General features: G+C 37.0%; 1 protein-coding gene across 1 annotated transcript; it reads right to left on the minus strand.

Annotated features, from left to right (window-relative positions):
• Positions 1-1,181: 1,181 nt before the first annotated feature.
• LOC144963345 (26S proteasome non-ATPase regulatory subunit 1-like) lies at positions 1,182-13,135 on the minus strand. Its single transcript, XM_078897291.1, has 3 exons — positions 12,707-13,135; positions 4,727-7,401; positions 1,182-2,341 (listed from the first exon to the last, which is right to left on the minus strand). Exons 1-3 carry the CDS (start codon positions 12,723-12,725, stop codon positions 2,012-2,014), a joined length of 3,024 nt encoding a protein of 1,007 aa, XP_078753417.1. The 5' UTR covers positions 12,726-13,135; the 3' UTR covers positions 1,182-2,011.
• Between the last annotated feature and the right edge of the window lie 9,537 nt (positions 13,136-22,672).

Below are 22,672 nucleotides of genomic sequence, written 5' to 3' on the forward strand. Positions count from 1 at the left end.
CTACTCAAACACCGATCATAATAAAATAAAAAACAATAAGATTTACTTACCACATAATTCAAGTAAGTCCATGTCCATAATTGAAACACTTTTGACTATTCTAGATGGCTGTTTGGAAACGTTACAATACAATCGGTCTCGGTCACCGGCAGTGTATCAACTCACGCGTCGGACGGTAGGAGAGAAAGAAAGAGAAAGCGGAAACAAAGGCTTTGCTTTTAAAGATGGCGCTATGTGTTGAATCAAGCCAGCATGCTGGATTTTTGATATTATAGCCTTCAAATGCTGCAGATTTTTATGGTGTAATTTTTTCGCCGTTTATTAACCGTTAAGAGAGTCAAATTTTCAGTCAAAAATAGGGCAAATTCAGTTAAATTTTATTGTTGTGTTTATAAACGAAAAAATTACACCACACGAAAGGGCATTAAAAGGAGATTCTCCCACACTTGATTTCACAGCTGTTGGTCCGTTCAGCTTTTAGCGCGAGCAGATCTTGTGACGAGACCCGAATTTCGGTCGATCGGTACGCAGTTTTCACAGCGAAAATTTGCAATCGGATCTCTTTATGAGAGCGTTTTTGAATAGCTGTTAAAAAGTTCACATAGCTTGAATAGTTTAAATATTTAGCTCATCTTGTAGAGCAGATATTGAAATATAATATTATCCTTTTTTTTATTAAATAAAGTTTAATTCAAGAGAGAGAGAGACAGATATTAACACCCCACTTTTTGATCGATCCCGGCAAATTCGCCTGCCACACAGCGGTAGTTTGGGACACCTATTTACAAGGACACAATATCATCTCCCAAAACAATAACTATGCATTTGACTGTTTCCCTCCCAGCTAGGACTCCGGCCAGGACCAGGACAAAACCAATTAATCTCATTCCAATACAAAGACAGAAAGCTTGTTGGAAAACAGATGTAAGGGATAGAAGACACAGTATGTACCCCCCTGCCCACTATGGGAGGTCAGGAACCCCACCCAGAAAGACAGAAAGCAACTCGGACAACATATATATATAGGGGATAGAAGACAAAGTGTGACCTCCTGCTCACCATGGGAGGTCAAAACCCCACCTAGTTTTAATGCCCATTTTAACCCCACAACTAGAGGGCAATTGCACCAACACCATCATCAGTTTTCTCGACTCAGCTAAATAACACACTCAACAAAAATCTGTGGAACAAAATTTATTTGTGGCATCAATATCATCCAATGATATGGATCGAATATTCCATACAGCGTACAGGTACAAGACTTCATCATTCGTATCAAATGTTACAATGCAACCATTGTTAAATCTATTGGGGTTTTTTTTTTTCTTTTACAGACACATTACTTTTTAAAATAATAATAATACATGATAATAATACAAGATAAAGGAAAACAAATTTAAAACTAAACATAAGACAAATCATTACCAACTTAAGGATAATAAAATAGGAAGAAGAAAAAGTGAAATTAGTTGATCAAAATATTAAAAAAATAGCTATAAAACATTACATTACGTACTTATTTTACGTGAAAACCTTCTGAATGTGTTGCATTCATCCATCCAAGTGAATTGTGCATACTCACAAAACAATCATCTGTCAAAAATACATCAAATGTAAATATATCATGTTCAATCATCATTCTGCGCTACCTCGTATTCACTTTGCACTTTTAGTTTTGCTATACATGATATTTCATGTCAACCATTACGAAAGATTGTGAAAAGACCTTAACACAACATTTATTCATGTATGTAACATCCATCCTTTTCCCTTCTTTCCCATTTTTTCTTAAAGGATATTTTATTCCATTGAACAAACTGAATGACCTATTGAAATTAAGATTATTATTTCTATTATTTTCTTAAATACATGTCTTTGGACCAAAACTTTTTAATAAATTACAGAATATATGTCTAATTGAGTTTGAAGCAAAAAGCCCTCCAAACAGTGCTTTGCATCATTTTGTTACAGCTAATTTTTTACAAATCAATTTTTATACAGTTAATCACAGTCAATCCTCGGTCCACTCAAAGGGCTCTGGTGGTTCGGGCTCCTCTTCGTCCTCTTCTGCCTTGGGACCTCCAGCCTGGACTGTTTCAACAATATCTTCCTGTTCACCCGGTTTGCTATTTTTCAGCATGATGATACCTCCGTGGCCGAGGTCTTTGACGGGTGCATAACGGCCCTGGTCCAGGGATAACACTTTCAACTGGCTTTTCATCACACGGGCTGGGTTGGGCAGCATATCGAAAGTTGCCTCAGGTTCCTTCTTGTCCGTGATACTGTCTGAGGTGGATGTGGTGCTCTCTCCCTTCTCCAAAGCTTTCCCATCTTTCTCTTTCTAAAATAGCAGAGAGAGAAAAGAAAAAAAAAAAAAAAGAATAAAAATTAATGCATCTTTTTGTTTAAATATGAAAAGGAGAAGACAATTACAATCTGAGAAAGGAAGAAAGAGAGGGTGAGAAACAGAGAGAAAATGTTGATGGGTTTTTACCATGTTCATTCTTAGAAGTTTCCAGCATGGTTGCATGGAAGGTCATCATTTCAGCACCAATATAAAGGAAGAAAAATTAATCATGAGAGTGGACTTCTAGTTCTAGGAATCACATTCAAATGTTCACCAAATATCAAGCAACAAAAATAAATGAATATAATATAGATTTAATTAATGAATTTTAATTTTAAAACACACTTCTCCAATTGATTTTTTTAAAATTTCACTAAAGGATTCCATTCAAGTCAGGACAAAGGACAAGCTGAGGAAGTTTTCACCTGAAGTCAATACATTCATTTACACCATGAAATTCGGGCAAGCCAAATTAAGACCGATGACACCAACTTCATCAACAAAAAAATGTTATTTTAAATGAATGAATCAATCAAAAATAAAAATAATGCTAGTGAAAAGCCTTGTATGTGTCTAAAATAGAATAACATGAAATAGTGTGACAAGATGGTGATAGTATTGCCTCCAAATGGAAAAATTAACTCTAAAATTCTTTTCCAGTACAATGCATGAAGTATTGTGGGAAAATACAATTATAGTGATAGAGGATACAGCATGTCTGCCGTAAACTGACAAAAATGTTGTTTTTTTCCAATTCTCACCAGACTACTTGAATATCAGAAATCAATATCTAAGACTTCGTAAGAAGTCTTGTGTTTCACTTTCTGAAGTTTCAACAAGGTGGGGATCATTTACATCTCTCTATATATGCAGAATAACTTTTCTTTCAAAAATGGAGGGACAGAAAATTGTTTTGTTATTGTACCACAAATGTGACATCAGTCATGATGAAAAGTTAATTTCAAAAAAGTAAAATTAATGCTTAAACTTAATAAGAATTTACCCATTAAGCTGGCCTGTCCCGCAATAATAAAAGTGAGATTTGTATTGATTTGGTGGAGATGCTGGGGCGTGTTTCTTAGGTGGGACAAAGTGAGATAAAAAAGCTTTGCTTAGATGATGCTGCAAGTTTCACAAGCCTCCATTATTTTTAGACGTGGTGTTTGCCTGCACCCGAGAGGTATTTTAGTTTCTCCTCTGTGTAGCATGAGTGATATGCAGAACCAATAACTAGTTGGTGAACACTTGTGCAATTTGAAGCGCCACCTAAACTAGCTTTTTGCCTCACTTTGACCCACCTCAGGAACATGCCTCTCGTGGTTGTAGAGGTATTGATGATGATGATGATGATGATGATGATGAGTGGTGGGGATGAAAGTCATGATATGTTGTAAAAGTAAAAGTGGTGCTGTGATAGTGTCGATGAGGATGCAGAATAAAGTTTAAGTCAGATCAAGTTTAAGATAGATTTTTTTTTTAATTATCAAAATGTAAATAACAATCTGAAAGTACTGAAAGTTCTTAGTCACACCAATAAACTAAGAAAAAATAAAATACTTTCAAGTTTATAATTTACTTCATATAGCCAAAACTTTGAAACTAAGGACTGATTCCCACGTCCTTGAAGACATAACAAAAAGCCAGTAATTACCTACTATAAATTCTATACAGATGTGATGCAAATCCAGTTCCAAGTCCTTTTCATTCATAGCAAATGAGAGCCGGGCAAATCAGTAATAATAATTATGCTTGCATTATCTTTTAATTTTCTTTTCTCATTATCATAATGGTAAGAAAAACATGCCTTATTAATTAAAACAGAGGCATCGAACAAAAATCTTAAATTACCTAAAAAAAATACTGAATAATGAACCAATTTTCTCAACCCATATCAGCGTCACATTATTTCATCCATCACTTTAAAAAATGCCTTAGAACCAGCAATGTACTTTTTTTTTTCACTGTGGTCACATGTGTATTTCCAAGCAAAATAATAGCCATATTTAAGTGAAAGTTGGGAAAATTTTAATCAGTGAATAGTCATTAAATCTGTACAAGTGGTGAGTTGTCAACTTTATGTGTTTATGAAACACCAGAGGAGTAACTAAGTAAGTGGCGAGACTATCAAAATAGATAACCAAATCCCTTAAACTTCAGTTACTGTAGTTCCAAATAATTAACTTTGGAACTATTTAAAAATAGAACTTAAATTATTTTGACGTTCTTTTAATTTTAAGTTAATGTCGTGTTATCTTTTATAATAAGTAAAAACTTTTAAAATATGTACCACAATACAACCACATTTGATGATGTCATATTATGCTCTTTATAAAAGAACAGGATTTCTGGAAAGAAAAGATAAAAATTATCTATACTCACTGCAACTTCCTTTTTCTCCTGACCAGCATCTTTCTTCTCATCATCTACTTCCATGGCAGACTCCACACTGGTGCTCGACGAATCCTTCTTCTTTTCCAGATCCTTCTTCTTCTGCTTTGCAGTTATGGAAAGGACAGCTGTCTCCACCTTCTCCTTCGTCTTATCCTTTTTCTCCTCAAGAACTGGTGGATAAGCATACATTGATGGCTTGGCATTGGAACGGAATTCCACCTTGGGCATTTTGAGATCCTGATTGAGACCGATGATGCAAGATGGTTTGAACGCGAGGCTCAAAAAGTGTGAGAGTGGGTACCAGAACCAATGTTGGCAGAAGACGACCATGCCTACAACAGCTTCCAAGTTGGTGTGCCCTGTGCGAGAGAGTAGTGAAAGGGTACAATTTCTGCCTCCTGCATCAATGATCCCCTGAGCTAAGACAGATCCAAACTTGGCCATTACATCTTCATGTTTGTCAGCAATGACCTTAGCGTACATTTGACGGAAATGGGTGACTTTTGGGCAGGTGGCTTCATTTTGTTGGATGAGGATGAAAGCAGAAGCGATAAGAGCACCTTGACGAACATAGTTAACAGGATCATTGGTCATGGGTTCGAGCAGGTTGATGGCTTCTTTCAGTCCAGTTCCTGCACAAGCGATACCCAGAGCCATTGCTGCTCCAAATCGTACATGGGGATTGTAGCTTTCGGATAGAAGAGATACAACACTGGGGCATTGTTCTGGTGTTCTGTAGAGAAGGAAACCAAGACAGGTGACAGCAACTCGACGTACATCGTCATTTACATCACTCACAGCAACATGGAGGACCCGTCTGATAGCTTGATTATTTCCAGTGCCAGCATAGGCCATAGCAAGTGTGTACATGGCAGACCATCTTAAAATAGGATCTTTATCACGTATAAGTGACTCAATAAGAGCATCAGCCTCCTCCTGACGACCATACATAGTAAGAGCAATTCCTATGGCTAAACCTCTCAAAATTTTCTCGTGTTGGGTTTCCTGAGCGTACTGCACCATATCTGTTATAGCAGTTGAAGACTTTGTTCCTAACATGACAAGCCCCATGGCCAAGCCAGCAGCTTCTCCTGTCACAGCATCATCCTGGAAAAGATTGAATTTAAGTTGCTCATATATATCTTGCCTAGCTGAACCCATTGCAGCAAGACCGAGGCCCAAACAACCTCCATGGCGTACCATATCTGTAGATGCATCTTTGAGTTGATTCAATAGATAGTCAGTGATTTCACCACCATGATTAGCGTGAATAAGACCTAAAGCATAGAGACCGCCACCTTCTGAATATGATGACCCAGGCCCCATATCTTTTGGCAAATACTGCGACATCAAATTCAAGGCTTCTTTTTCGTGTCCTTTGTGAATAACCCCTAAACTAGCTGTGGCTGTGAATTTGGCCCAGTTTGTAGCTCTTGACAACCATTCTAAGTTATCACGTAAAAATTGATCAGATGTTGTCCCACAGTGCATGAATGAATTGGCAATGACAGTTGCTGAATGAGTGATGGAGTTTCTCACACCTTCTTTGGTATTTTTCAAAATAAGCATGTCAGTTTTGTTGTTCTTGATCAAAAACTGCAATCTTAAAAATATAGTAGTTTCTCCTCCCAAGATAGTGTGCAGTCGCTCAATTCTCTCCTGCTGCTGTTTTTCCTCTGGACTCAAACTACTAAGATCTTTTTCTGGTGCCTTTGGTTGTGTCTCTGCTGGTGCAGCAGGTGTGGTAGATTCATCTGTTTCCATTGGTGTTTCTTTGTCTTTGTCCTTTGCTGCATCTGATTCGGGTGTTGATTTCTTCTCTTTCTGAGATTCTGGGATAATAATAGGGACTGGCGCGGCTACCCTGAGAGCTGCTTGCACTCGCTGAAGGAACTGCTGGGTAGCGCTTTCGTACAGGTCAAAACCAATTTGATAAGCCATTAACGACGATTCTTCTTTTCCTTTACAAAGCTGGACAAGAATATCAGCTACTGCCTGTGCATCATCCAAAAAAATGTAACACTGACAGACATTGATGTAATCAGGGGTACCCAGGCCCATGTAAAGGCTGGTCAAGACACGAAGAATGGTGTTGCGGAAGGACCTGCTCTGAATAAGAGACATGCAAACTTTAAAGGCATATGTGAGCATGGTGGATACGTCATCCGCAGTCTTGATCGCTTTCTCAAAGATGTCTATCCTCCTGGTCTCCAAAGAAATTCCAACAGCTTGTTTAAACTGTTTATCATCAAGGCATCGTTGAAACATCCTATTTACAACAGCTTCCAGACGAGGATCTATTTCCTTCTTGTCCTTGTCATCCACTGCCTCGGCATTATGAACCCTCAACTTGGTGTAATGATCAATACATTTGGCAATGATGGTTTCTACATACTCGGTGGTGTCGTTGACTTTAAAAAGATCTCCTGCACCTAGAGCGTAAGTTAAAGATTCCTCAAAAGCTCCAAGGTGATAGTAGACTTTAGATGCCACCAGAGCTGCCAATTCATTGGATTTGAAGGCTTGGTCTTCGTACAAGACTTCAATCTTGTCCACATTTTCAGAGATTTCTGGCCAGAAGATGTCAACAATATTGTCCAACTTATTCAAGGCAAAAGCCTTGAGCTGTGGCTCAGGCTCATCTAAGAGGGAGATAACTCCAGCTGCATTGACAAAGAAAAAAGAAGAAAAAAAAGAAAATTAAAAATTACGTAACATCACCAATTTATTCTAATAAGGAGAAAATAAGAGAAAAAAGAAAAGAGATGACGAGTGATGTAAATATCAACAACAACACTCTGTGACAGTAAATAGTTGACGATTTACCAACTAGCACGGTCTGTGGCAAAAAGAAAGAAAGAAAGAGAGAGAGAAAGAGAGAGAGAGAGAGAGAGAGAGAGAGAGAGAGAGAGAGAGAGAGAGAGAGAGAGAGAGAGAGAGAGAGAGAGAGAGAGAGAGAGAGAGAGAGAGAAGAAGAAGAAAATACAGTAAAATTACTTTAAACCAAAAGAAGCTAAACCGAAAAATACCTTAAACCACAAAGAATTTAATAAATTGTACGAGTTTCTTCATTATCTTTGTACTAATTCTTACGATGAACCGAAATACTTCTAAGCAGATTTTCTTTAAACCGAAACAACTTGAGAGCACCTTCCCTTTTTCTCTCTATATTTTTCTTCAAAAATTCGGGAAGGAGGCCACACGTAATAATGCCTGGCGATATTAAACAGAGCGTAAGTATAAGATGAGGGTGATTGGTGGGGTGGAGGCAAACACTTCAATCACTGCACTTGGGATTGGCCAACACCACAATCGCACAGACTGGAAAAGGAAGACAGCGGGTGACTGACAGGCGAAAAATGAGGAAAGAGGGGGAGTTGGGGTGTAGAATAACGCAAGCGAGATGTTCTCGCTCGTGTGTTGATGCTTTGGAACTGACTGGATTTTCAACACGACGATAAGGAGGGGGGGGGGGGGAAGGGGGTAGACAACTTACCATTGAAATGCCATTTCATTTCCACTTTGTTTAGTTTAAATGTGTGTGAGGGGGGGGGGGGGGGGGAGGGGGGAGTTCTATGTAATTAGGCCTTTGAACCTAATGGCTTTTCAACAAAAGAGGGATGTGTAGTAGACAGCTTAGCATTGACACGCCTTTTCATTTCCATTTCACTTCACCTCTGAGTAGTTGCGCATCATTCATTATCAATTATCACACAAGAACTTGCGATCTTATTTTAGCTTTGCATTTTACTAAAAGTTGTCTAAAAGAAAGCACTGTGCTTACATGTTTGAGTTTAAAATCAAAATACTATGTGAAGTCGATGAAAAAAAAAGTTGATCAAGGCGGAGATATGTAAATTACACGGCATCCCGAACTCAACTCTTTCAACAATTTTGAATTGAAAACGAAAACCCCAAAAATATTTTTAAAACACACAAATTTTTTTTTTTTTTTAATTAATGGTTACGAAGACGGCATTTATTCAACAACTCCATTTAAGGGGAAACCCATGATACGATTAAATGAGCAAATTCCTTAAATAGTTACTACCCTTTAAAAACATTGCAACACGGGAACTTACTTTAAACCAAAATGTCTTTAAACCGAAATGGTTTAGAAGGTCCTTGACCTGTAAATGAGCTCTATAAAAATTAACTGAAACTCTTCGACAAACTGAAGATTCAATTATTTTTTAAAAAATAAGGGCATCATTGGAGAGCAGAGTGATAAATAAAATATATTAAAATAGTGGGTGTTATTTCTTACTGGAAGTATGACTGCCATAATTTGATGTAGAAGGAATGCTAAATAAGCATGTCATTCATATAGGTAAAGATGACTTCATCAAAGTCATATTCCTGCCTCTGGAATTTTTTTGACATAGTCAGAAAAATAATCACCATTATCATCTTTAACTTCTAGCCATGACCAATTGAATTTATTCCTCACATCTTTAGCCTTTATCGATGTCGATGCTCGACAAGTCTGAATTGAATTGCGATCCATGAACAGCTCAGCCATTGTGAGAACATTAGAATAATGTAGCAATGAGCAAACTTGATTTTCAATCAGTAAATGACAGAAGAAAAAAAACTTAAATAAATATGACTTCAGGCCAATACACTGAATTATTAAGTAGAAGTGAATTATCAAGAAGAAACTTCGGCAGGCGTAGCGGAAAAATTCACAGAATCGAAATGAAGGTAAATCGCCACAAAACAGCAAGCTCGCTTGGGCTTGAGCAAAACAATGGCAGAAAACGTCCTGATTTGCACGGGAATTAATTAAGCTACTTACCATTGTTCCTTATAATCAGGTACTCAATCAGTGAAGAAACGGTCAACCAGTTTGTTTACAACATGAGGCAATCGAAATGTTCTTGTAGCAATCTATCCTAACTTTCGATTTGAAGGTGTCTACATAACGGACTTCCGGCATTCGCAATTAACTTTATCATAGTTTTGAGACTCGCCAGGTAAATGTGGTCAATTTTGGCTTAGATGAAACAGTGAAATTTATCGATCGATGGCTCAGTTAAAATTGGCTACAGTTGGATCACGACGGGTTTGGAAAGTGAAAAAATAATTTAACGAAGAATGTGTGAAAATACCCAGGGAAGTGTTCAGACACGCCTTTTATAAAAAGCGTCGCTTAGTCTTGGCAATATATACATCGTTAATATAAACGGTCCCCATGAGCTATGCATAGCGCTGTGGAACACTCCTAATTACTTTACGGTCATGGACTACAATTTGTGAATTCTTTCTTTTTTAATTTATTTATTTCTATCTTTCCTTTTTTTTAAATATTTGAATTTGACAAATTGACTGATTTCAGTTAATTGACGGAGAATTTACAGGTCTAAGGTCCCCAAAATTTCGGTTTAAAGTAATTCTACTGTATGAGTAAATGAAAGATAGACGGACAGAGAAAGAAAATATGAGTAAATGAAAGAGAGACGGACAGAGAAAGAAAATCTGACAAAATGAGAGGAAGAGAAAATAAGAGTTAGTAATATTAACAACATCACTCCATAATCCGTGGCAGTGACTAGTTGATGATTTATCAACTGGATGGTCCGTGGCAAAATGAGGAAATGAGAGTGAGAGACACAGACAGAGAGAGAGAGAGAGAGAGAGAAGAGAAAATGAGAAGACTTCTATTAATTAATATTAATGACATCACTCTGTGCCAGTTAATAGTAGTAGTAGATAGTTGACAATGTACTAACTGGCATGGTCCGAGGCATAAAAGACGAAATTAGTGAGAAAGGATAAAATGGCAGAAAGAAAGAAAAGAGAAAACGAGAGTATTACAGTCCAAGCCACTTTATTGTGACAGCTCGGTTCCCTGACAAATCGTCCCAATTAAGTGGCGGCCATGAAATTGAACAATTTTCAGATTTATCATAGACTGGCAATACAATTTCTAATGAAAGATGCATTGGTTGCATTAAACTTTTTTTAGTTTTTTTTTTTTTTTTGTTTATTTTTTTTTTGTGGTTTTGTTTTATGTCTTCTTTGGGATTTTTTATTGTTTTAATTTTTTTTCAAGTTTTAAAGCCATAGTAATCAGGGATACCTGTTTGACGTCTGTTTGGAGTTACTTCAGAGGCCACTTGGCTGTTAATATTAATCTGATCCACAAACTTTGTCAGAGTGGTAAGAGTTCTTTCTTGGATAAATTGTCACAACAGCTTTCCCATTTCACGTTTTTCTGATAAAGCTATTTGTGTGGTGTTCTCTTCATCACGCCCAAAGATTGCATAAGTAAGCAAAGGATTAAGAATGCAAAGAACAAATAAACCATTTGGTGGTGTCATCCTTTAACAAAGCCATCACTCAACCGCATCGTGGCCATGGACCAATGACCATGAATGTGATGATGGCAGTCAATGACACTGACAAGGGAAACAGGTAAATTCTAGTGTTCACATCTCTGTGATGACTATGAGGAACGATTCAACCAAACACCCGATTGGTTGTCGCAATAGACAGTAACAGGGGATACAGATAAATTATATTGTTCACACCTCTGTGATGAACAGTACGACCACACATTCGGTTGACCACCCGGACTAATTTGCATTTTATGAACCACCCTTTTAAATCATTGAAAACAATGAAAAAGCCCTTTTATGGGGACTGTCATTGTCAAATTTCATCCCATTAAGCGGTGGGCCATCCCAATTAAACGGCTGGGAATTGGAAAGGTATGACTTTATATATAGAAAAAATTCCGCTCCCAAGGAATTGTCACAAACAAAGCAGCATCCCTAACTAATAATACCGGCTCGGACTGTCTACTATAATTTCATACTAGGTACTCTGGTTAACGTCCATTTGGTCCTCCAGTAGGGAGCCGATAAATGGGCTAGTGGCTGTGACCCGATTTTTTGGACTTTGAGTGAATGGGTATCAGAAAAAGTTCCATAGATTTTTTGTTTATGGATGGATTTTAATGATTGATGTCTTATTTTCTTCAGGTGAAATTACTCTATCGTTTGGTGTAGTTTATTTTAAAATAAATGACAATTTAGTATAACTTTTGATTATGGATAAAATAGGGTATAATTTAGCTTTGGATAATTAAAAGATTAGAACTTGGTAAATCAAAATTTCATGCTGGCTCGTTTATTTAACATCTTAACTTTTATATAAAATTAAATTCAGGGCAAAGTTGTATACCGCATCCGTGAAATTCGTTCCAGCAAAATCCTTACTCAAATCTTAGCGGCCATTTTAGACAAGTTTTGAAATCCAAATGGTGGTTACTACCGGAAATGCAACACTTTTCAGGTCACATAGTCCGTCAGTAAATAACAGGAGAAGACCATTTTCACCCTACTTTAAACTAACATAACTTTTCTTCTACTTATCTGATTTTCACAATTTTGGTATCATTAGAATCGTGTTGAAAAGCACTTTAAAATGATATAGGTTTCATTGAGCTCAATCCAATTTGATTTTTTTTACCAAAGTACCTATTCATACTTTCATATTCATACATAGAAAATATAACTATAACAGAAAAGTTCTCTATTCTCTGTTGCTATCTGTAGGGCAATGATCAGTAATTTGCATTAATTCTCAGTCATTAGTATTAGTATAAGTTCAGTAAGCAGAGCAGAGTCTACTAAAATTAGAGTCACAGCAGAGTCAGTGAGCAGTGTCAGTAGTCAGTGTCATCAGTGTCAGTCAGTGTGACGATCAGCTGATTTCTTCTCTCTTCAACAATCCCACTCCCAGGAAAGTGGCATAGTCATCGACTGATATATTTTTATGCGTCTACAATCTTTCAGAAAATTGATTTTGATTGTACAACAACTCGGTCAAAAGGAGAAACTTTCTCTCAGAAAGTGTTGAGTGTTGAAGTTGAATGAGCCAAACAAGAAAAAGAAAAATGGGAGTGGAAATCAATTGGAAAGCTAAGCATAGAAACACAAATGTGCACTTTTAAAAACTTACCGGCAGACGTTATATTCATGATTAAACTTTTGTCCTTGTATGGAACTTCTCAATTTTAATATCACTAGGTCATGAACTTGATCCGAATGACTTTTGGTTTCTGTCTTTTACACAAAGATCGGTGTTTGGCAACAGTTAATGGCCGCGGCCATAGAGAATGTGTCAATTACTTTAATCGATTATGGTTTTATTCCTGGTACTCGCTACCCAACTCTTTAAATATATTTTTTATGATTTGTGACCTAAAATAAAAGCGATTTGTTGTATCAATTCACCATTACACATTTACAGTTAATTTTTTCACTTCAAAATGTTCATGTGAACTTTTTTTTTCATTTACAATTAAAAGTCAGACAGCGGCAACTTCATCTATGTATGTAGTCGACTTTGAATTATTGCAACTACTTAGAAAGTGACAAGCATTTTTTCGACTGAAGGAAATATTGTCTAGCGTGGCGTTCAAAATAATATAAAATAAATAGAATTCCTGTATGTCCGCCCAGGACATCATTATTATTATTATTATTATTTATTATTATTATTATTATTATATTATTATTATTATTATTATTATTATTATTATTATTATTATTATTATTATTATTATTATTATTATCATTATTATTATTATTATTATTACTATTATTATTAATATTATTTTTATTATTATTATTATTATTATTATTATTATTATTATTATTATTATTATTATTATTATTATTATTATTATTATTATTATTATTATTATTATTATGTGCGGCTATGTGGTCTAGTGGAATGACACTCGCTTTCGGATCGGAAGGTCCTGGCATAGTTGAGTCCTTGGAAAAGGCTCCTTACTCACATTCTCTCATCGTACTCAGGCGTTGTCTCTGTCGTAAAAAATGTAATATCGCCTAACATGCGTCATGTCTCGTTCTACATGTTACGTGTTGTTGGTCAGGAACCCCTCGTAAAGCGCTTTGAGCACGTTTAGTGGACATTGTGTCATATAAAGGCTCAAGATTTTTGGGTTATTATTATCATTATCATCATCATCATCATCATCATCATCATCATCATCATCATCATCATCATCATTATTATTATTATTATTATTATTATTATTATTATTATTATTATTATTATTATTATTATTATTATTATTATTATTACCATTCTTATTATTGGAGGTTCCGATAGCTCAGTTGCTAGAGCACTCGCTTCACACGCAAAAGGACCGATCCCGGGTGCAGTCGAGATTGTTTTCTGACTTATTGTCATTATTATTATTATTATTATTATTATTATTATTATTATTATTATTATTATACATGTGAGTTAAATCCGTTATCAGAATTAATCAATCTTGGAAAGGATTTATGAGACTGAAAGGTCTCGTGGCTAGATAGCTTTTTTTTTAGGTCTTAAATCATTAAAATGAAAGTTATTTTAGATCAAGTGTGATTTCATGAACTACTATAAATTAGTTTTTCATGAGTTTTTCTTCTTTCTTTTTTTTTTCAAACTGGTATTATCGGTGATCTATCATTCTCTTCAATAATGAATGTAATATAAAGTGATGAATAAACCATATGTTCTTTAGAATCATCCCTTCGCTCGCCATTGCTTTCGCTGAAACTACAGCTTTTGATGGCTCGTGTCTTGTTATCCTCTGTCATACATCTTGCCGCACAGACGTTAAAACCGTCACTACCGTGTTATCTATGGCATTACCGTAATTTTATAGTACCAAGCAGAAAACATGATCTTTTGCTAGTCATGGAAATCGGTGTCGTATCTGTGCCAAAGTTATGACATCAGGGCCGAACGCTTTTTTTTTTTTTTTTTCGTCCCCCAATCCAAACTACCTCTATTTCACCGGGCGAGATTTCTGCGCAATTTTGCGACTATAATAATAATAATAATAATAATAATAATAATAATAATAATAATAATAATAATAATAATAATAATAATAAATGGCATTTATATAGCGCTTTACCCCGTTGTCACAGGCTCTAAGCGCTTTACAGTGATATAAAACAAAACATATTACAGTAAGACAAGTTTGATGGAAACGTGATTCGAATTCAATTTAACAACAACAAAATATGATAATAGTATTGCAACATTATGCTTCCCATTATACTTCTGGGTCTCATATTATTTTGTCCCCTACTTTGTGTGGATGTTTGAGTCCCCACTCCGACATTGCCATTTATTATCATTGAACATCGATGTGTGGGCCCGGGAGCGAGTTTTTTTTTTTTTTTCACCAGGTTGGGAACAGGCAGGTTTAAAAATGGGTCAGGGAGGTTCCTCCATGTCTACCGTCTCACGCTGATTCGTGGAGAAAAATAATCACGTGACAGTACTATTTTTTAACAACAAGATATGAAGTGAGTAGAAAAGTGCCAGAAGACAATAGAGAATAAAAATTATTTTCGCGGCGGTGGTGGGGTTTGAACCTGCGACCTTATTGGTACGACAACTCCGCCTGGCAGGTGAGAGCGTGGCTCTACCGTGTGAGCTATCCACGAACACAAAAATATTCGTTTCAAACCCAAAGTCATTTCTAGATCCCTCTCTCACCCACTTCTTGAGATCGCCGATTCGTTCGCCACCATCGCGAAGTAATTTTGACCAGCAGTTAAGCTTAATAGCCAATATTCTCATCACAAACATATAACATAGAAACGATTGAGACATTGAGTATGCTCCGGTGTATGGGGTGAATTTTACTACTATTTTTACGTGTCGTTTTGACACGCAAGCGGTTTATATGAACCGTAGGGAAACTCACCTGATCAAGTTGTTGGGAACGCTGACTCCACGCGGACTCAACACTAGGATTGACCACCACTAACCTCCACTTGCAACAACTGCCACTACAGCTACTGCTGCTGCTGCTGCTACTACTACTACTACTACTACTACTACTACATACTACACTACTACTACTACTACTACTACTAAACTACTACTACTACTACTACTACTACTACTACTAACTACTACTACTACTACTACTACTATACTGCTACTACTACTGTTACTACTACTACTACTACTACTACTACTACTACTACTACTACTACTACTACTACTACTACTACTACTACTACTACTACTACTACTACTACTACTACTACTACTACTACTACTACTACTATTACTACTACTTACTAATACTTACTACTACTACTACTACTACTACTACTACTACTACTACTACTACTACTACTACTACTACTACTACTACTACTACTACTACTACTACTACTACTACAAACTACTACTACTACTACTACTACTACTACTACTACTACACTACTACTACTACTACTACTACAACTACAACGCACCGTTTTTATGCACCTCCGTTGGCGGTGATGATTAATTAATGAAAATGTTACTGCATACGACCATGAGGTTTAAATAATTTTAGATTGTAGTTTAGCACGCTGCTTAGTGATTACCGGTGTACGTTTATACAATGATAATAAATTAAAGAATATTCACAATAATTTAAAAAATCAAAGGTAAAAAGAGACATGGCACACACATACTGATCTTAAATAAATAAAGAATTTTAGAAAATTATTTTTTTAAACACGATAAAAAGTTTTTGAAAAAAAAAAAAAAGATGTCTTTCTCAATAAAGTAAACTTTTAAAAAAAATATATGTTTACTGGGAATCGAACCCAGTACTTTCAAGGTTAAAAAGTCTGAAAGCTTGTCCACTGCGCTACGGAGCCACCTAACTGTCCATCACATTTAATAAGGTCTTTCTAAGACATTATTTTACCTTCAATGCAACTTCTATTTTCTGGTTCTATATTTCGATTTTTTAGTTTATTGTTATTTTTGTATAAATTTAGTAGTAGTAGTAGTAGTAGTAGTAGTAGTAGTAGTAGTAGTAGTAGTAGTAGTAGTAGTAGTAGTAGTAGTAGTAGTAGCAGCAACAGCAGTAGCTGTAGTGGCAGTTGTTGCAAGTGGAGGTTAGTGGTCGTCAATCCTAGTGTTGAGTCCGCGTGGAGTCAGCGTTCCCAACAACTTGATCAGGTGAGTTTCCCTACGGTTCATATAAACCGCTTGCGTGTCAAAACGACACGTAAAAATAGTACTGTCACGTGATTATTTTTCTCCACGAATCAGCGTGAGACGGTAGACATGGAGGAACCTCCCTGACCCATTTTTAAACCTGCCTGTTCCCAACCTGGTGCAAAAAAAAAAAACTCGCGCCCGGGATGGCCGAAGCCATTCGGGCACCAGGTTGGATCTCCCATCGGGGCGTGCCGGTCAAGTGGCTCGCTATAGGCTTGACATCCGGGATGGGCTCGTGATGGTCAACCGGAAGTACTCCTTTGCCCCCGATATGCCTCAAGCTCCCCCACCGTGTCAAGTCAAGGTCGGAGATCCACGAGGGAGCGAGCGATCGTCATAACATAGTAGTGTGAGCACCATTAGAAGCTGCTGCCATTGATTAGACTACGCGTCTCGACATACGAGATCCACCCTGGTATGACTTGTTGGCTGTCAGGTGCGTCGATTAAAGATCGATCTATGGGCGGTCAAGCCAGAACCCAACGGACTTACTCATTCATGTTCTGGCCAAACACACCATTGGTCCGCTTTACGGGATTTTTGCGGATCGATAAATCGATGGGGATGTCCGATGAGCGGTGACTTACCCGATTTGTCTGGAACAGAGTGGATGAGCGCCTATTACCGGACGTGCTCGGGGGTGAAGGGGGGGGGGGGCGAAGTTTCAGGTTTGAGAGTTTTTGCCAAGTTGAGGATCATTTAAATCGATCGATATTTGAAGGACGAATTTTCTGGCCAAATGTTTTAAAATGTATACGGCGATGAACTGCTTAAAAATCCTGTCGAACAAATAACCGGACAGCTATTGTGTTGCAGTTCAAAATGTAAGTTTGTCATATTATGTCATTATCTACAATCCCGTTAAACTTCCAAATCGGGTGCAGTGCGATGATAAGATAAGACGAACGACAATGCGACAGGTGTGTTTCGATGCGCTGAGTATTGGTGGTATATTTGTCTTTCTCTTCTTCCCAGGGTGTGTCTTTTTTACGAAACCCGCCGAAACCCTGCGAAACCCGCCGAAATCCGCCGAAACCCGACGAATCCCGACAAAGTTATCCATCTCCCACAGTCCAAGGTTAACTCCAAATTGGTGTGAACTTCCCTGAGTCCCAGGTTCACTCCACACTGGCGCCCATCTCCTATAGTGTCAGGTTTGTTCTCCTCTGGTACTCAACTCCCATATCCGGCTTCTACTTTCAATGGTATCCATCTCCCTTTAGTCCCAGGTTTATTTCCCACTGATATCCTTTTTACATAGTCCCAGGTTCACTCCCCACTGGTGTACACCGCCCTGATTCCCAGGATCACCCCCCACTGTTGCCAAACTCCCATAACTTTGCCGGATATTGTCGGGTTTCGGCGGGTTTCGGCGGGTTTCGTAATAAAGCACTAATTCTTTTTTACGAAACCCGCCGAAACCGGCCGATAATCTTAGTCTCAGGTTCACTCCCGACTGGTGTACACTTCCCTGAGTCTCGAGTTCACTCCCCACAGTTGTCTACTTCCCATAACTTTGCTGTATATTGTCGGGTTTCGCCGGGTTTCGGCGGGTTTCGTAAAAAAGCACTAGTTCTTTTTTACGAAACCCGCCGAAACCCAGTCCCAGGTTCACTCCCCAATGGTGTACACTTCCCTGAGTTCTAGGTTCACTCCCCACTGCCACCTACTTCCCATAACTTTGTCGGGATTCGTCGGGTTTCGGCGGGTTTCGCAGGGTTTCGGCGGGTTTCGGCGGGTTTCGTAAAAAAGACAAACCGTTCTTCCCACCATATCAAGTATGCCAACACACTTCTACCCACATGTACCCGTTGTGGTAACGAGTACGAACGGTAATTGAACGGTGTGTTATGACGAAGCTTCCGGGTGGGTTTGCGACGGTGCACGAGTGCGGTACGGAATTTGCTGATCGGATCGATCGTCATAACATAGTATTGTGAGCACCATTAGAAGCTGCTGCCAACACACAAAATTATATATGCTTAAAGAATCTATAGCGCAGCCTATTAGGAAGAGTTAGGTTAGAACTAATCACTTAATAACAATAACAAACGGGCAATTCCGCTGTTTTGTGCTGGTAACTTCACGCGCTCCAGAACACGATAGCAGGTAAGATACCCGCTCTCATACTTTCAGCGCAAAAGATTTCAAAGAGGAAACTAGCAACACAAGCAGTATAGCACGTGATATTGACTGTCGACTGTTAGAGTATGCAATGATGTCCATCGTCGACTGTCAATTCTATATTTAGGCTAATGGAAGTTTCATAGAGACTCGATGTACACGGAGATTGATACTCCAAGAAATTGACCCCCCCCCCCCCCAAAAAAAAAAAACAATTAAAAAAAACAAACCACCCCCCCCCCAAAAACAAAAACAAAAACAAAACAAAGACAAAACAACAACAACAAATAAACAAACAAAAGAGAAAGTGTATTCTAATTAATCACATTATTTCAGTCAGTAACAATGCCAACAGAATAACCTTTGTCTCCACTATACTTCCTAATCATTTTTGGGGTTGTTCTTTGACGCAAACCCTTCGATTTCGGAGTCTCGTTGACTCTCAACTCGCGAGCCGAAAGATTCTGTTTTTGTTTTGTTTTTTTTTTTTTGTTTTTTTTTTTTTTTTTTAGTTTTTACTCACAAATGTGTACTTTCGACGACCTGTACTTATCTTATGTGTCTTTAAAGCCAGTGAGATTTGAGATAAACACCGCAAAGGAGAGTCGCAGTAAAAATTTAAAGAAGAAATTAAAAAAAAATCGACATAACTGTTTGATGAGTTAAATAGGTAACTAAAACATGCTAAAACCAAGTCGAGGAAAATACTTTATATATAACGGAGTGCATAGCTGTATACCACCCATAAAATCTTTTAGGTTTGTAGGCTAGAGCAAGCACGTCATTGATGATCACAATAAAGTTCAGCTTACCGAATGTGTCTATTTTGCAGCGTAATTACATTGACAAATTTCTCACTGACTTCAATTGAAATATATAGAGTTGGCTCGTGCTAATTGTAATAAAAATTTAGTTTATATAGCATGATGGGAGAATAAATTCGGCATTACAAAGCGCATTGAGCATTGTGGGTCTGTAGAAATGTGCTATGTAAATGTTCATATTCGTTTTATTCTAAGTGTACCATGACCAGAAGCTCAATGAAGTTTCATACAACAAAGTCTAGGGCTATAGAATATATTATTAGAAAGAAATAGTTGCATTTAAAAAAATGAATTGACTATTATCGTTTATTTTCTTAAGTTTTTATCTTCAGAGGTAATAGTTGTCAACTTGTTTATTTAATTGGCACATTTGTAATTTCCGTTATAATTTTAAAAAAGTATAATGTGAGTTTTGTCAGAACATAAATGCTGGCATAATGAGATGACGATGAGATAAGCGCATTGTTGTTTTTGTGCAGTGCATGTCATAATATAATAAACAGGAGGGACTCTTTATTCTGTGTTACATGCTGAGAGATTGATTAGAAAAAGTCTGGCATATCAAAAATTCAATTTCTGATGATGTAAGATTTGTGATTGCAGAAATACCAGATTGTTAGATTTACGCCTTTTGTATTTTTGGTTAGAAAAACCTTACAACAATAAGCCGTAAATTTCATGTGGTATTGTAATCATGATAGTATGATGACTTCCAATTCTAAATTCATGGCTTTTCTGAAGTATGCTGTTGCATAGATTTTGTCATGTCAAAAAATTACTGTTTTCTGGTTTACATAAAAAGTACCAATCAAAACTAACTGGGGAACCATTGTATTCGGGCTACCTTAGCGGAAATCACGTGACTGTCGGACCCGTAGAGAGCATTGATGTTGAACATGGGTAAGGGCTCAGACAGTCGAGTTTAGGCGTCAATCGATACTAAATTATCGATACTGAGACTCGCCGCAAAAAAGTTGGAGGACCATTAGTTGAAGATATCCACCGATACTTCATGAGAATAAAATTGAGATAAAGATAAAGGGAATAAATCTGACTCATGAATGAACAACACAAAACAAACGACGTTTCGGCCCTTGGCCTTTATCAAGTAAACACAATGTTTATATTAGATTGTCATAATAATATAGGCGAAAATTTGTAAATGTGTACCTGTGTGTGTGTGTGTATGTGTGTGCAATAGAAGAGAGAGAGAGAGAGAGAGAGAGAGAGAGAGAGAGAGAGAGAGAGAGAGAGAGAGAGAGAGAATAAAAGCGGGAGAACTGGAGTGGAAGGATGCGTTTCAAAGTTATGTTTAAAATAAAGGCCAAGGGCCGAAAGTCGTTTGTTTTGTGTTGTTCATTCATTCATGAGTCAGATTTACTCCCTTCATCTTTATCTCCGATTCTTCATGCCGTGGCTGATAGTAATTAGCACTAGACAGAGATGAATGCAAAAAAAAAATCACACACACCAAATAACCCCACAAAAAAAAACAAAACAAAAAAACAACAGCTAAAAACTAAAAAGAAATAAACAACAAAATGCTTTTTAAGCAGCTTAAGTTATTCCTCGGTCAAAAACAAAACAAAGGAAAGGAACAAAGCAAAAAAACAAACAACCAGAACAAAAACGAAAGCAAACCAAACCAGAAAACAAACAATCAACAAACAAACCGAATATCACATTAAAAATAACAACACATGAACCCCCCCCCCAAAAAAAAAAAAACAAAAAAAAAAAAAAAAACAAAACAAAACAAAAACAAACAAACAAACAAACAAAAAAAACAACAACAACAAACCCCGGCATAGCCGAAAATGACGATTATACAAAAATGTCCTGAATATGTTTTCCTAATAAATTAGATAACTTCAAGCTTGCCAAAATGTCTTAAACCTTCTTTAGTTGGGAGCCATCTAAGTCAACAGATATATGGAAAAGGCTCTTTACTCACATTCTTCCCCCACGTTCAAGTGAAAAATTAGTAACTTGCCATGAACAACATTGTCTCTGTCGGGGGAAAAAAGGTGTAATATCGCCCTGTTGTTTTGGCTTTGCACACGGGTAGTAGTATATATTGCCCTTGATAAAAACTCAATTTAACGTTGATTAAATTTTGCCAGATCATTTCTCTACATCCTGGGATCGTCAACTGGAAAAGACTGCCAGTTGTATGAAGAATGAATTCACAGTACTTTAGAAGAATGCTGACACTGACACAATAATATGTAGAGGTTGTACCTGTCATACATTATACAACGAAACGATAGTTGCCACTGTGTCGTTTACTTATATTATTTGAAAGGCTGTCACTGCCATTGCATATACTGCAAAAGCGTTTAATCGACACGCCCCCTCCCCCCCCCCGAAACACCCATCTAGAGTAATACAAGCTGATGGTTTTTAAAAACAGACTTTCCATTTCATTTTTCTGAGATACGAAAAATAAGATTTGTAACTGTAAGTGGATCTTTGACAATATTTAACACCTGCGTGTATCGACCTTTATTGTTATGTAAGATCGGCTGGTGCAAATATTATTGGGGAACATAATACTTTCTCTGATTGGATTGATCTAAGTGGTCATCGAAACATCGTTTTGCAAGAAAAAGATAGGGTTTTTACATTATTTAACATTAATTTATATAACTTTTGATGAAACATATCTTTATTCATATAATCGTCTCTGTCAGCAATTCTTCACAATTGTGTTTTGTGTTGTTTTTTTTTTCAAAATTACGAAAAAGAATACAATAAATTGAACTCTATTAGATTCATTTTCCCCCTCTAAATTTTTGACAAAAAGACATGAGAATGTGGATGTGTATTTGCTGGTTTAAAAAAAAAAAATTTAATTTCAACATTTAATTGTCTTTTCTCTTAGAAAAAGGGACACGTCCGGCAATCGATTAAAGATATGGTAGTCGAC

This window comes from Berghia stephanieae, chromosome 1 (genome assembly GCF_034508935.2).
Source record: "Berghia stephanieae isolate SIO BIC M18660-M18661 chromosome 1, UCSD_Bste_1.3, whole genome shotgun sequence".
Lineage (NCBI taxonomy): Eukaryota > Metazoa > Mollusca > Gastropoda > Nudibranchia > Aeolidiidae > Berghia > Berghia stephanieae.